The following is a 12,628-nucleotide window of genomic DNA, read 5'->3' on the forward strand; positions in this document are numbered from 1 at the left end:
GGGCTGATGTGAGGAAAACTCTATGTAGAGTCAACCCACGGAAGGCTGCTGGACCAGACAACATTCCTGGCAGAGTGAGCATGTGCAGACCAGCTCTTACCGACATCTTCAACATCTCTCTGAGCAGCGCCATCGTTCCAACGTGCTTCAAGGCCACCACCATCGTCCCCATGCCAAAGAAGTCTTCAGTGTCCTGCCTCAACGACTACCGTCCCGTCACACTCACACCCTTCATCATTAAGTGCTTCGAGAGGCTCGTCATGAGGCACATTAAGACCCAGCTGCCCCCCTCACTAGACCCACTGCAGTTTGCGTATCATCCAAACCATTCAACAGACGACTCCATCCCACCACCCTCCATCTGGCCCTCACCCACCTAGATAAAAAGGACTCATACGTTCGAATGCTGTTCATAGACTTCAGCTCAGCATTCAACACAATAATTCCCCAGCACCTGATTGGAAAGCTGAACCTGCTGGGCCTGGACACCTCCCTCTGCAACTGGATCCTAGACTTCCTGACTGGGAGACCTCAGTCAGTCCGGATCGGAAACAGCATCTCCACCACACTGAGCACTGGGGCCCCCAGGGCTGTGTGCTCAGTCCACTGCTGTTCACTCTGCTGACTCACGACTGTGCAGCAATGCACAGCTCAAACCACATCATTAAGTTCGCCTATGACACAACCGTGGTGGGTCTCATCAGCAAGAACAACGAGTCCGCATACAGAGAGGCGATGCAACGGACTGGTGTAGAACCAACAACCTGTCTCTCAATGTGGACAAAACAAAAGAGATAGTTGTTGACTTTAGGAGAGCACAGAGTGACCGCTCTCAGCTGAACATCGACGGCTCCTCTGTGGAGATCATCAAGACCACCAAATTCCTTGGTGTTCACCTGGTGTCCCTCAACACCAGCACTATTACCTGAAAAAAGCTGAGGAAAGCACAACTCCCACCCCCCATCCTCACTACATTCTATAGAGGGACTATTGAGAGCATCCTGAGCAGCTGCATCACTGCCTGGTTTGGGACTTGCACCGTTTCTGACCACAAAGCCCTGTAGAGGATAGTGAGGACAGCTGAGAAGATCATCGGGGTCTCTCATTCCTCCATAAAAGACATTTACAAAAAATACTGCATCCGCAAAGCAACCAGCATTGTGGACGACCCCACACACCCCTCACACAAACTCTTCACCCTCCTGCCGTCTGGCAAAAGATACCGATGTATTCGGGCCCTCACGGCCAGACTGTGTAAAAGCTTCTTCCACCAAGCCATCAGACTCCTCAATACTCAGAGACTGGACTGACACACACACGTGTCCTGAGATGCTCTTTAGTTATTGTCACTTTATACCTGGCTGTTACCTCAATAACTGCTATGTGCATAGAACACTATCTCATAGTATGTTATGTTTACATTTGGGATTTTTAGAAACTGTCATCTTAAATGCATTTGTGAACCAATGAGATGCGCAACCCATTTGAATACGGTACAGAATTGCCTGTTGCAAAACTCTTATGACTCGTTGAAGAAACTAGTTTAAAACAAACATCCCCCACATTCTAAATGACACTGATAAAGAAAACGTAAATAAATTAGAAAGCTTTTCAATTCTCATATCACAACACTTACAAAAATGTACCATGGATTTACTGCAGTAACACTAACTGTACTGTACTAACCATGGTAGTTGTGGCAGAAAAAGATTCTAAATGTATTTAGACTGCTGTTTTTTCACAAAAATTTCATAGTTCTTATATTGAAACCATAGTAGTGAGAAGCCATGCATAGTTTTACCTATGGTCACAATGAACTATTACAAATATAATTGTTAAAAGATACTATGAAAGAACTATGGTGCATTTTCATAATAATGGATCAAGCTATCAGTTTTCCATCTGTGTAAAATCTGTACTCTTGTAATGCTCTCTGATTGTAGGAAAATTTAAGTTGTTTTGTTTGCTTTCAGAAACTCCAAGGCATGACATTAGTTTAATCAGTAGGAGCCCGATGAAAGGAATATGTAAAGAAGACCAAACTTAGTCACACTGTCAGAATATTTCTATTTAGCCATATAAAATTTAGATGTTACCATTGTTAATATCATAATTTTCATCTGCATCCCAACCTCAATCACTGAAATTTAGTTTGACACCCCTGTTTTAAGCGGTTCCAATACGGGGTCTGGCGTTGCAGGCTGAAAAACATCCTTAGGAAAACACAAAATAATGAAATACAATAAATGAAAAACATGCTAAAATAAACAGAATAGAATAAACCTTTAACAAGACATTAACTTTATCTTGTTTTTTTTTACGTCTATTCAGGAGATCAGTTAACATTTCCTATTAAAACTATTTGTATTATTGTTTTAAGAGAAATAAATGCGTCTGCACTCCGAAATGTCAAACTCAGAGAGGACTCATCATAAGCTGTGTGATGGCTGTGAATAATCAAATTTTCTTATCAATACCTTTTAGTGGTGCACCGATCAGGAAATTTGAGGCAAAGTTCACTTAACACTAAGATTGGCCGATATTGTTTTTTCCTTAATGTGCCCTTTGCCACTCTTTTGCAAGTTATATTGTACAGGTATATGTTTATGCCCCACACAATACAATTACGGTAACACTTTACAAAAAGGTTCCATTAGTTAACATTATTTAACAACATTACTTTTGTTAACATGAACTAATGAACTTGTTAGTCACAACATATACTAATATATTTTTTAAATAAAAAGTTGTATTAGTTAACATTAATGCACTATGAACTAACAATGAACAACTGTAATTTTATTAACTAACATTATGATTAATAAATGCTGAAAAAATAGATTGTTCATTGTTTGTTCATGATAACTAATGCATTAACTATTGTTAAAGAAATTAAACCTTTTTATAAAGTGTTAACAAAATTACATTAATTGTGAATTGCTAACATTTATTTGTATTGAAAACAGGATGAATAGTTTTGTTGTCAATATCAAAAGCTCATTGTGACATACTGGCAACCAAAAACCATGAGAGCATCACACACAGCAGAGATACTTTAAAAAATAAGAAAAATATGTCCATTACAAGCTCTAAAACTGCTCCAGTGCAAAATCATTAATATCTATATGTTTACTGTTTTTGGCATCTTGTTGTAACACAAATCACTAATTATTAAGCAAATGCGTGAAGACGCAGTGCCATTATTGAAGGTTAAACCGTTACATCTGTTACTGGTGTCATTGTGACCAGCATTAATCAGATTTAAATTGGGATTCTCAAAGAATAGCGCTGGGATGAGTGACTGATGATGAGATATTAAGAGCACCTGGAGAGCGCTCATGTTGAAGGAAGCAGCACAAACAGTTTCTATCGCTTCACACAACGTCTGATTGTCACGACTCACGTTACATCGATTGTACTTGGATTTGTATTTGCATGTTTATTTGTTGTTTTATTAATTTGTATACCCTTTTGCAGCCTTTTTATCCTCTTCTTGCTCACTGTGCAACGAGTCAGAATTACTACTGTAATGATTTTAGAAAATGGGCAACTTAATATTCACACACGTGTAATTCTTACACATAAAATAAAATCAATAAAAAAAATACAAATTAATTTGAATTACATAATGTCTGAAAGTTTAAAATGGTGAATGCTTAGAATTGCCAACAACTCTGTCATGCTTCAATTGCTGAGAAAGTGCTCATTCATTAGATGAGCAGTGAATGTGTGATTCCCTACGTGCTGCAAAAAGATTGGCCCTGATTCTAGGCATGATTGCTGATCACAGATTTAAGATGAAAATCGGTCAGATCGATTGGTGCACCACTAATACCTTTTTCTCTACTCATAAAGAAGACCTAATTTGTTGTGTATTACACACACACACTTGTGCACACTCAGCACTTCTCACTCATAGCTCTTAATGTGCACAAAACAGAAGGGAACTTATAATGTGAGTGTGTGTTAGAGAGAGAGAGAGAGAGAGAGGAAACTTGTGTGTGTGTAATTGGGGGTTAAATTGAATGAAGGTGGATCATCCGCTGTGACAATATCGGTTTATTTAACTAGATAATAGGAGAGGTGTGTAGTATGAGTGTGTGTCCTATTCAGAGCAAGTTCACTTTCTCACACTTATCTCTTTCTTAGAGACGCAGCAGATAAACGACACGGCTCTTAGTCTGTATTTTAGGCCTGCATTGGGCCCAAGACCACAAACTCACACTGGAAGTCATACTGTTGGAAAAGTCCAGGATTCATGGTCTACACAAGTAGAAGAGAAAATGCATACACATAGCTTGTCTTACCGCATTGGTGTGTGTGTGTGTGTGTGTGTGTGTGTGTGTGTGTGTGTGTGTGTGTGTGTGTGTGTGTGTGTGTGTGTGTGTGTGTGTGTGTGCATTCCCATGGGATCAGATTACTATCATAGGGACTAGTAACAGGAGAATACACTGGAGCTTTTTTCATCTTGTCCATATCCTGAGACACACTAATGCAAAGAGGTTTGTTTTTGGATGTTGCTAAGGTAATATTAGGTTGCAATATAAGTACATCTGATTTAGGGGCAACATCAGCATTTCCTTAGCCAGCAACTGTGTGTGTACATGCATATGCTTTTGTTTTTGTGTGTGTTTGTGTGCTTTTGTGTGTGATTTATTGAAGTAAATTAGGGTTTCCTTTTCCTGCTTTGGTTTTGAAGCAAGAACTCCAATCAAAAGTCCTATAAATCTAAACCTAATTCACCCTGACAATCACAAACCCCTCTCTCTTTTTCTCTCTTTCTCTTTCCAGCGACTTCAAATGGAACACTGGAAGGCTTGGAAAACAGAGAAGGTGGGGTTTGTAGCACGAGATCCATGAAGATCATCATGAAAGTGGGCCAAGGTGAGTCACACACACACACAAACCATTCTTTATCTCCAGCATGTCCAAAGGTAAAGTAATTTAAGCCCAATTTGGTAGATGATTAAATCAGCTGACTCATTAACAGCAAATTACATTGCAGTTAAACATTATCCAAGTTAGCCTGACCTCATCTCACCTACACACTTGAATGTACATTCTCTTTCTTTTCAATGTATACACAGAACGCGTATACACTCAAGAATACACACACACTTATTTGAGTTTAACTCACACAGGACACATTCTTGTTTTCATCTATGCTATTTTTAAATGTTTTTCTTAGTAAACATGCACTAGGCAGACGTCTTTGACAATAAATCTCACAGTTTTTTTTTTTTCAACATCTTGCAGTGAAACTTTTTGAAAAGTGTCTTGAGATACCTGCATTCTGTTCCATTCCATTGTGCTCCATCTAGCTGTTTAGAAATGCAAGATTGTGTCCTGTGTGAATGGCCCCTAAAGCTTTTCGTCAAGAAAGAGTAGAAAGAGTAATCTGTAAAAGACACGAAAGGAAAAAAGATCCCAACACCAAAACCCAATTAATACAGCAAGCGTGTGCTGTTTCTCTTCACATTTTTACAAATCACTGTAATTGATTTTCTAGAAGTTTTTTGTTCTTAATTTGTGAGTGCCAGTAATTTGCATGTTGCAGATCCAAATGCGCCAGATCCAGATTTAACAGACCTCCCAGAGCGGGACCAGGACAATGAGATCAAGAACCCCACGACAAGCCCTTCCCGCAAAAGAGACAGAGACAGAGAGCGAGACAGAGACACAGAGGGAAACGGATCCATAATGCCTGGCAGAGGTAAGGAAACAAAAATTATTATATTACATTTTTCCTTCAATTATATTTTATGTCATGGAAAATGCAAAGTAAATTCTGTGGCAGGGTGGCAAAAAAATAAATCAGTTTGAGTTTTTTTGCTTTATTTGAAGTGCAAAAAAACAATACATGCGTGTTTTTTTTTTTCATTAAAAAAAGGAAAAATCCCTTTTCTCTTTATTTTAATTAACTTATGACATGTCTCTTTATTTTCTCCAGACAAATAAAGAGATAACTATGGTTATTAGGATTTGTTTTCCCCCTACGCTAAAACTTGGCCCTGGTACATAATGCTTTGCAGACTATATCTATATTGAGGTCCGAGGACAATCTGATCCAGTAAGTTCAGCAGTGGATCAGAGAAGATTTACCACAGCATGAAACTACTGCATTTCACCTAGAAACTCATCAGACAAAATACAGCAATGCAGAGCTACTGCCTCCCTCAGGCAGCTGCATGTGTGCAAGAAAGAGAAAGAGAGACAGGAGTTAATGTAGCATATCTTTATCACGTCCTAGCAGCCATTAACCTACGGGAGGTCTAAACTTCATTAGGGAATAGAATAAGAGAGAGAAACCAAAAAAGAGATGCTTTCGCCAATCATTAGGGAAAACAGAGACACGCTGCGTCTCGCCGATGATCACTCTAGTACTGGAGGTCAGATAGTTCTGCTCTGAGAGGAAACAATAGACCCAGCCATTGACTACCATTGAAGGAATAGCTCACCTCAAGGAATTGCGTAAGGAATTATGCAGATCAGGTAATGGAGCAAATGCGGCCACAAAATCGCTGCTGAACGCAATTTGCATGTGCAATTTTGATCTTGTAGACCGATTCTAAGTGCTATTTAGTGAAGGATGCCACAGACCACCGTTATCTGACACACCTTGCTGGGACTGTACAGCATTACACACTTGTACTACTGATCCAAACACCTGAATCATCTCTTTAACATGCAGAAAGTATGTTTGACTACATTGTGCATCTGGATATATGACAGATTATAAAGTTCTTCTCCATCATTTGATCATTATTTGATTAATTACTGCTTATACGATCGATAGAAAATGTACACAAAAATCTCTTTTAAACGAAATTTGCTTTACAGCCTGGTATCACTTGGAGGTAACTGCACGATGTAAATTGCACAGAAGTTGTTTGTGAATGAATCGCAATCTACAGAGAGCCTAATTTACGTGAAATGACAATGACTTTATTTAAATACTCAAGACGAAGCACAATTTCAGTGCTGATTGCAGCTGCAAAAAAGATTGCAGATGGTTGGTGAATAAGATTAATTTTTTTGTGCTATAATACCAGGTGCAAAAGTGGCGCAACTGTTTAGGGAATCTGCCCCAAAATTAGGTATTTTAAAGAATCAGAACGTTTCTCTTTTCCTTAAAATGACAGTTCATAGTGACCATGTCTCTCAAGCGCAAAAAAAAAAAAAAGAGAGAGAAGTCGGTTTTGTGAGCCAATTGTTAAGTTCGATTTGGTGAACAGTCTAAAAAAATGTCAAGTTCAACTCACTGATTCAATGATTCAGTTGAGTGAACAGATCACTGGAGGGGAAGATTATCAGGGAATAATGACTTGTTCCTCACAGAGTTATCATTTGGCTTCAGAAGACTTGGAATATAGCACACGAGTCACATGGACTACTTTTATCGCATTTTGTTGTCTTTTTTTTAAGATTGACAGATGTTTTCACTATGTAATTTTGTTTTATGAAAAAGAGGAGCATTAAAAAACTTTTTGTGTACCCAAGTAAGGTTGAGTAAATTATCACAAAACTTTTAATTTAGAGTAAACTATTCCTTTAAACTAACATGTTTTTTGTGTTTTACTGTTGGTTACTCGTTTGGCTAGTGTGTAATGCCAGTAGCGCAGAGCATGCTAAAGTTCTCCATAAAGGAGCGTTCATTGCCAGACTAAAGTTTGGCAGGATAAATCCAATGTGGGTGTATGTTGTTTAGCATCATACCACTGTTAAATATACTTTTAAATATACTTTGACAACATGGATTTTATTGTCAAGGACAAATGTTCCTGTCTATTTTTTAATGTGTATTTAACTGCTGGACTAAAACAGAATCTTCAGTAGCCATTTCAGCTGGCAGCGCAACAATAAACTTATTTTACCAATAGTAGCAGTTTTATTTACTTCAAAAGTAGCTCAGTGCCAATGGTAACAAACAGAGGTTTGTTCCTATCCAGATGGCGATTGTCAGTTATCTTTGCCTCAAGCAACAGAGAGTGACTCTTAACTAATAATATTATATAATCTTTTATTCACCCTCATGTCGTTCCAAGCCTATGTCTTTCTTTCTCCCATGGAACAGAAGATGAGTAAATTTTTTTCTCTACTTTTTTTCCTTACAATGAAAGTAAATGTTGACTGTTATGTCTCCTTTTGTCTAACACGGGGAAAAGAAAGTCATGCGGGTTTAGAACAACATGAGAGAGAGCAAATGGCGACAGAATTTTCATTTTTGGGTGAACTATTCCTATATGTGTTTCACTAACATTTTGTTCTTTCTGATATGAGACAAGGGATGGGATTTGGAATTACGATTTTCACAATATGCCTTTTTTCATTCTCTCTCTCACAGACACGAGGAACCAGGAGAACAATGCAGGTTCAGTGGAAGGGATTTTTGGCTCTAAACCTGCTCTCTTTGCTGCCATCGGAGCAGGCTGCGTCATCTTCCTACTCATCATTATCATCCTCATCGTCTTACTCCTCAAGCTTCGCAAAAGAACCCGCAAGCACTCCCAGCCCAGGGGTGGGCCTGCCCTGTCTCTCAGCACTCTGGCCACGCCCAAGGGAGCCTCCCAGGCTGGTTCCGAACCGAGTGACATCATCATCCCCCTGAGGACAACAGAGAATAACTACTGTCCACACTATGAAAAAGTGAGCGGAGACTACGGACATCCCGTCTATATAGTGCAAGAAATGCCCCCCCAGAGCCCTGCCAATATCTACTACAAAGTCTGAGAGAAAGAGAGAGAAGCAACCGCAATAAGAACATGTTTTTGTAAGGTATCCTAAATCTTTTATTTCACTACCTAACCCCATGTTAGAAAAAGGATGGAGAAAGAAAAGTTGAATGGAAAAAGACTTCCTTCCCTCTGTCCCTTTCCGAACACTACACTGTGTGTATGTGTCTGTGCTGCTCTCTCTCTCTGTTTGTGTGAAATGGCAAAGAAAACCCCCCACAGTGTGTGTTGCACTCAGGCACGGACTTCACTGCAGAAGAACAGCCTTTAACCAATCACAGAGGGACGCTAGATTGACATCACAATGCAGGATGCTCTCATTTGTCTCATTTGTGTGTTGTTTTCTACCTAATAATGCTTATTTTTTGTCTCTTGTTCACTGTGTTCTTCTGTATCAACCCAATCCTAGCAGCTTTCACACAGTGTCTCTCTCAAAACAATTATGTCTTAAACACTATTATAACCTCCGCTCTTCTCTTCACGCACTCAACATATCCTCTCATCTCGTTTCCTTAAGTCTCTCCAGATACCCATCCATTTTACACAACCGCAGAAGCAATTGAACAAAACACATACGCGCGCGCACACATCGGTGTTCACGGGTCAGTACGAGCAGCCTCTCAGTGGAAAAAAGAGTGATTGAAATGGAGAATTTAAAACCTAAAACAGTGACAAATATACATGAGACTTTCCGACATAGGTTCAGCTTTACTAGATGGATTTTGTTCATTTAAGAATTATTTCAGTTGCAATTCTAGCAGCAGAATACAAGTAGATATTTGCTGTCCATAATCAGTGATGCGTGTGAAATACGGAATGATATTTGTATTTTGTCATTATTTTTTCCTTTTTTTGTCAATTTCCCAGTGTTTTGTATATGTCATTTTTTTATTTTTTATTTGCCTCTACACCACAAGCCTATGACCTCTTTTCAGTCACAAAACATTTTAATGCATATCTTTGCATATTTTAGTCCACTAACATTTTTGGATATTTTTTTTTTATATAATTCATGCCTCACGGTCAGCATGTAGACATGGACTGTATGATTGTGTGTATGTAGAGTACCACACAAAAGCCATAAACATACAAACAATTCTCATATTCCTTCACCTCTCCTTCCTGTTGCTCTCAGATATGCACATACGTTATCCCTATTAGCATATGAACACACTTATGTAAAAAATTATAATTCCATGAATCAGCTAGTGAAAACTAGTCCACCATATCGTCATAGAAAATCTAGTGCTAAATCTATTTTTATATGGACGGCACGTGAAACAGTAAACAGTGGTGGCAGGTGTGTTTACGCCTTTGCTAATCTAAAATTAGCAGCATTTGCATCTGGCCTCCAGCGCAGCCATTCAGAGAAAGCCAATGATTCTTTCTGGTGTAACAGATTTAAAAAATATATTCTTTTGTTTAGGGTTTGGTGCTGTTGTTTTTGTTTCCTTTCTTATTTTAGTTTCTAAGCCCCGAGATTCTGTATATATAATGTATGTTGGGAATTTTTTTTGAATATAAAGTTCCATTTTATTAGAGACCCAGTTTATGAAAATATAATTAGGATTTTTGAAAATGCAAAAACTTTTGTAAATAGGAGTCTTTTGGAAAAAGACATTTTGTATGTAAAATGTTTCCTGTTTCATGCTTTTCTCCCTTTTTCCCTCTTTCGTTGGTTTTTGATTAAGGAGACAGAAGTCCCTGTAGAACGGGTTTCAAAAGGTCAGCCTAAAGCAGCAAAAAGAGTATTCAACTCCCTTGACATACACACACATACAGACACACACTTTATCCTCACAATTACACAACGAGATTCTGGTCTTTTTGTTTTGATTTATTTTTACAAATGCTGCAATTGAGGTCAACCAGGTCAACTATTTTATGCCATGGTTCATGGAGTAGGTAAAGAGAAGAGTTATTACTCAAGAGATGCCTGAACAAACACACACACACACACGCACACAGACTGAGCAGCCACACAACATACCTACACAATAAACATAATCATATACAATACAAGCACCAGCCTACATGAACATAACTAAACCAGCAGCAGCTAGTGTATCTAAACTGAATATTTCATGTTGTGTGTTCGCCTGAGCAGGTTCTCACAGTAGATCAGCTCTTTATTGAATTAAATTGAAGGAGCACTTAGCAGAAATTCATGCCTTTGTTTTTACCCATAGAAATGCAAAGCAGGAATGGCCTCACAAATTAGCCCTCATCCGTTGATGTACCGTTTGGAGTATTATGTAACCAAATTACAATATAGCAACAATGTTTACCCCAGTTCTGACATTAACAGAAGTTTTCTTTACAACCTAATTAACAGCATCATCTGTGAATTGCTGTTCCTGTAGTTTTATGGCACGGCGCTGCAGTAGTGTGATCTTATTCCGGAACTAACTCAAGTTGGAGGCAGCAGTGCTTTGTCGCACACTTAACAGCTGTGAGGTAGTAAGTCCTCTCTATTCCAGTCTAATTCTGTGTTTAAACACCTGTGATGTTGTGTGCACAGTTCTTGCAGCCATTTGACAGCAGAACTGAGGAAATGGAGCTTTTTGACATCTGTTAATTACATTTTCCCTGGTGAGCTTCACTAAGGTTGACATATTTGAGGAGAATGTATTTAAAACTCAAGCTTTCACACAAACACACTCATTCTCTCCCCCTCAGGCATAATGGCAGATTGGTGGCGACTTCTGACCCTTTAAGGATTATCACAATATTATGAGAGAGACCAATCTAATGAGAAAACCTTTCCCTGGCCTAGATCCATCCACATCACATACAGTTTATCCACTCTTTTGCTAAATGTACTTGTTCGTAGAGGGGGTCGGTGGAGCGGAGGCCTAAGGGCAACCGCAACTTCCACAAATTTTTTCACAGAAAAAACTTTTACAGCACATCGTTTCCTCTTGCCGTTGCTTTTTTGTTTTTTAATTATTATCATTATTCAGTGCAATTACATTATTATTGTTATAATTTTCTTTTACTAAAATTCTGTTGCTGATTTCAGTATAATTGAGTTCATTTTTGATGTATGTGTTGGCAGTACTGATGCCGCCGCCCCTGGCAACAGTGTTTTTTTGTAGAATTTAGTGTCCTCAGATTTCCCTGATATATGACACTAAAGCCAAGTCTCAGCCCTCAGAAAGCATTTTAAAAGGATAAATAAAGTTTTTCCTATGGAAGCTTCCGTTCTCTTTCATTCCTGCCTGCTGTCTGTGTGAGAGAATGAGAACTTAAGATGTGTGTGTGTAGACAGATGATTGCAGCAGTTGGTTTCTGTCCGATGTCATAATACACACAAATACACAGCACACACATTTCAAACACAACAAGCTGTCTCGGCAAGTGACTCTCTCTGTCAAAAATATTTCATAATGCCGCAGGGTATTTGTCCCTGGCCATTCAACACTCACACACAAACACACTGTTTATGTCCGCACATTAAAGTTTTAGTGAGTCTGCAGTCGGTGGCTGGAATGCGGAGAAGAAAAAATCCATACTTCTATGAAGTATGTGGAAGATATGTCTTCTTTTACTGCAATCTTGTTGTGACCAGCATTATGCTGTGTAAAATATGTTTAACCATATTTCTGATGTGTATAGTATGCTGACCCAAAAAATAAAAATGTTCTCCTGGGGGATTCAAACATTTTAGAGGCTGTGCAAGGATCAGTGTGTGAGTTGGTCATTTTTTGGTAAAGCCGGTTTCTTTTGCATTCTTGAGATTTACAAGCTGATAAATTCAAAATAAAAATAATATTTGTTAGAGTTTTATTTTTATTATTTAGTCCGTAATGTATTGGAAAATAGCAGTCCGATGTATTTTTAAGTTTATGATATAATTAAAAATGTAAGCCATATACTAATGACAGCAATACAAA

At 38.5% G+C, this 12,628-nt stretch overlaps 1 protein-coding gene across 1 annotated transcript in view; it reads left to right on the forward strand.

Moving 5' to 3' along the window:
- The window catches only part of efnb1 (ephrin-B1), a 75,653-nt gene extending 63,285 nt beyond the window's left edge, over positions 1-12,368 (forward strand). The window contains exons 3-5 of the mRNA XM_052109425.1: positions 4,792-4,884; positions 5,558-5,713; positions 8,345-12,368. Coding sequence (XP_051965385.1) covers positions 4,792-4,884; positions 5,558-5,713; positions 8,345-8,730 — 635 coding nt within the window. The 3' untranslated portion in view covers positions 8,731-12,368. The remainder of the gene's footprint in view (positions 1-4,791; positions 4,885-5,557; positions 5,714-8,344) is intronic.
- The last annotated feature ends 260 nt before the right edge of the window (positions 12,369-12,628 follow it).

The sequence above is a fragment of the Xyrauchen texanus genome, chromosome 3, assembly GCF_025860055.1.
Source record: "Xyrauchen texanus isolate HMW12.3.18 chromosome 3, RBS_HiC_50CHRs, whole genome shotgun sequence".
NCBI lineage: Eukaryota > Metazoa > Chordata > Actinopteri > Cypriniformes > Catostomidae > Xyrauchen > Xyrauchen texanus.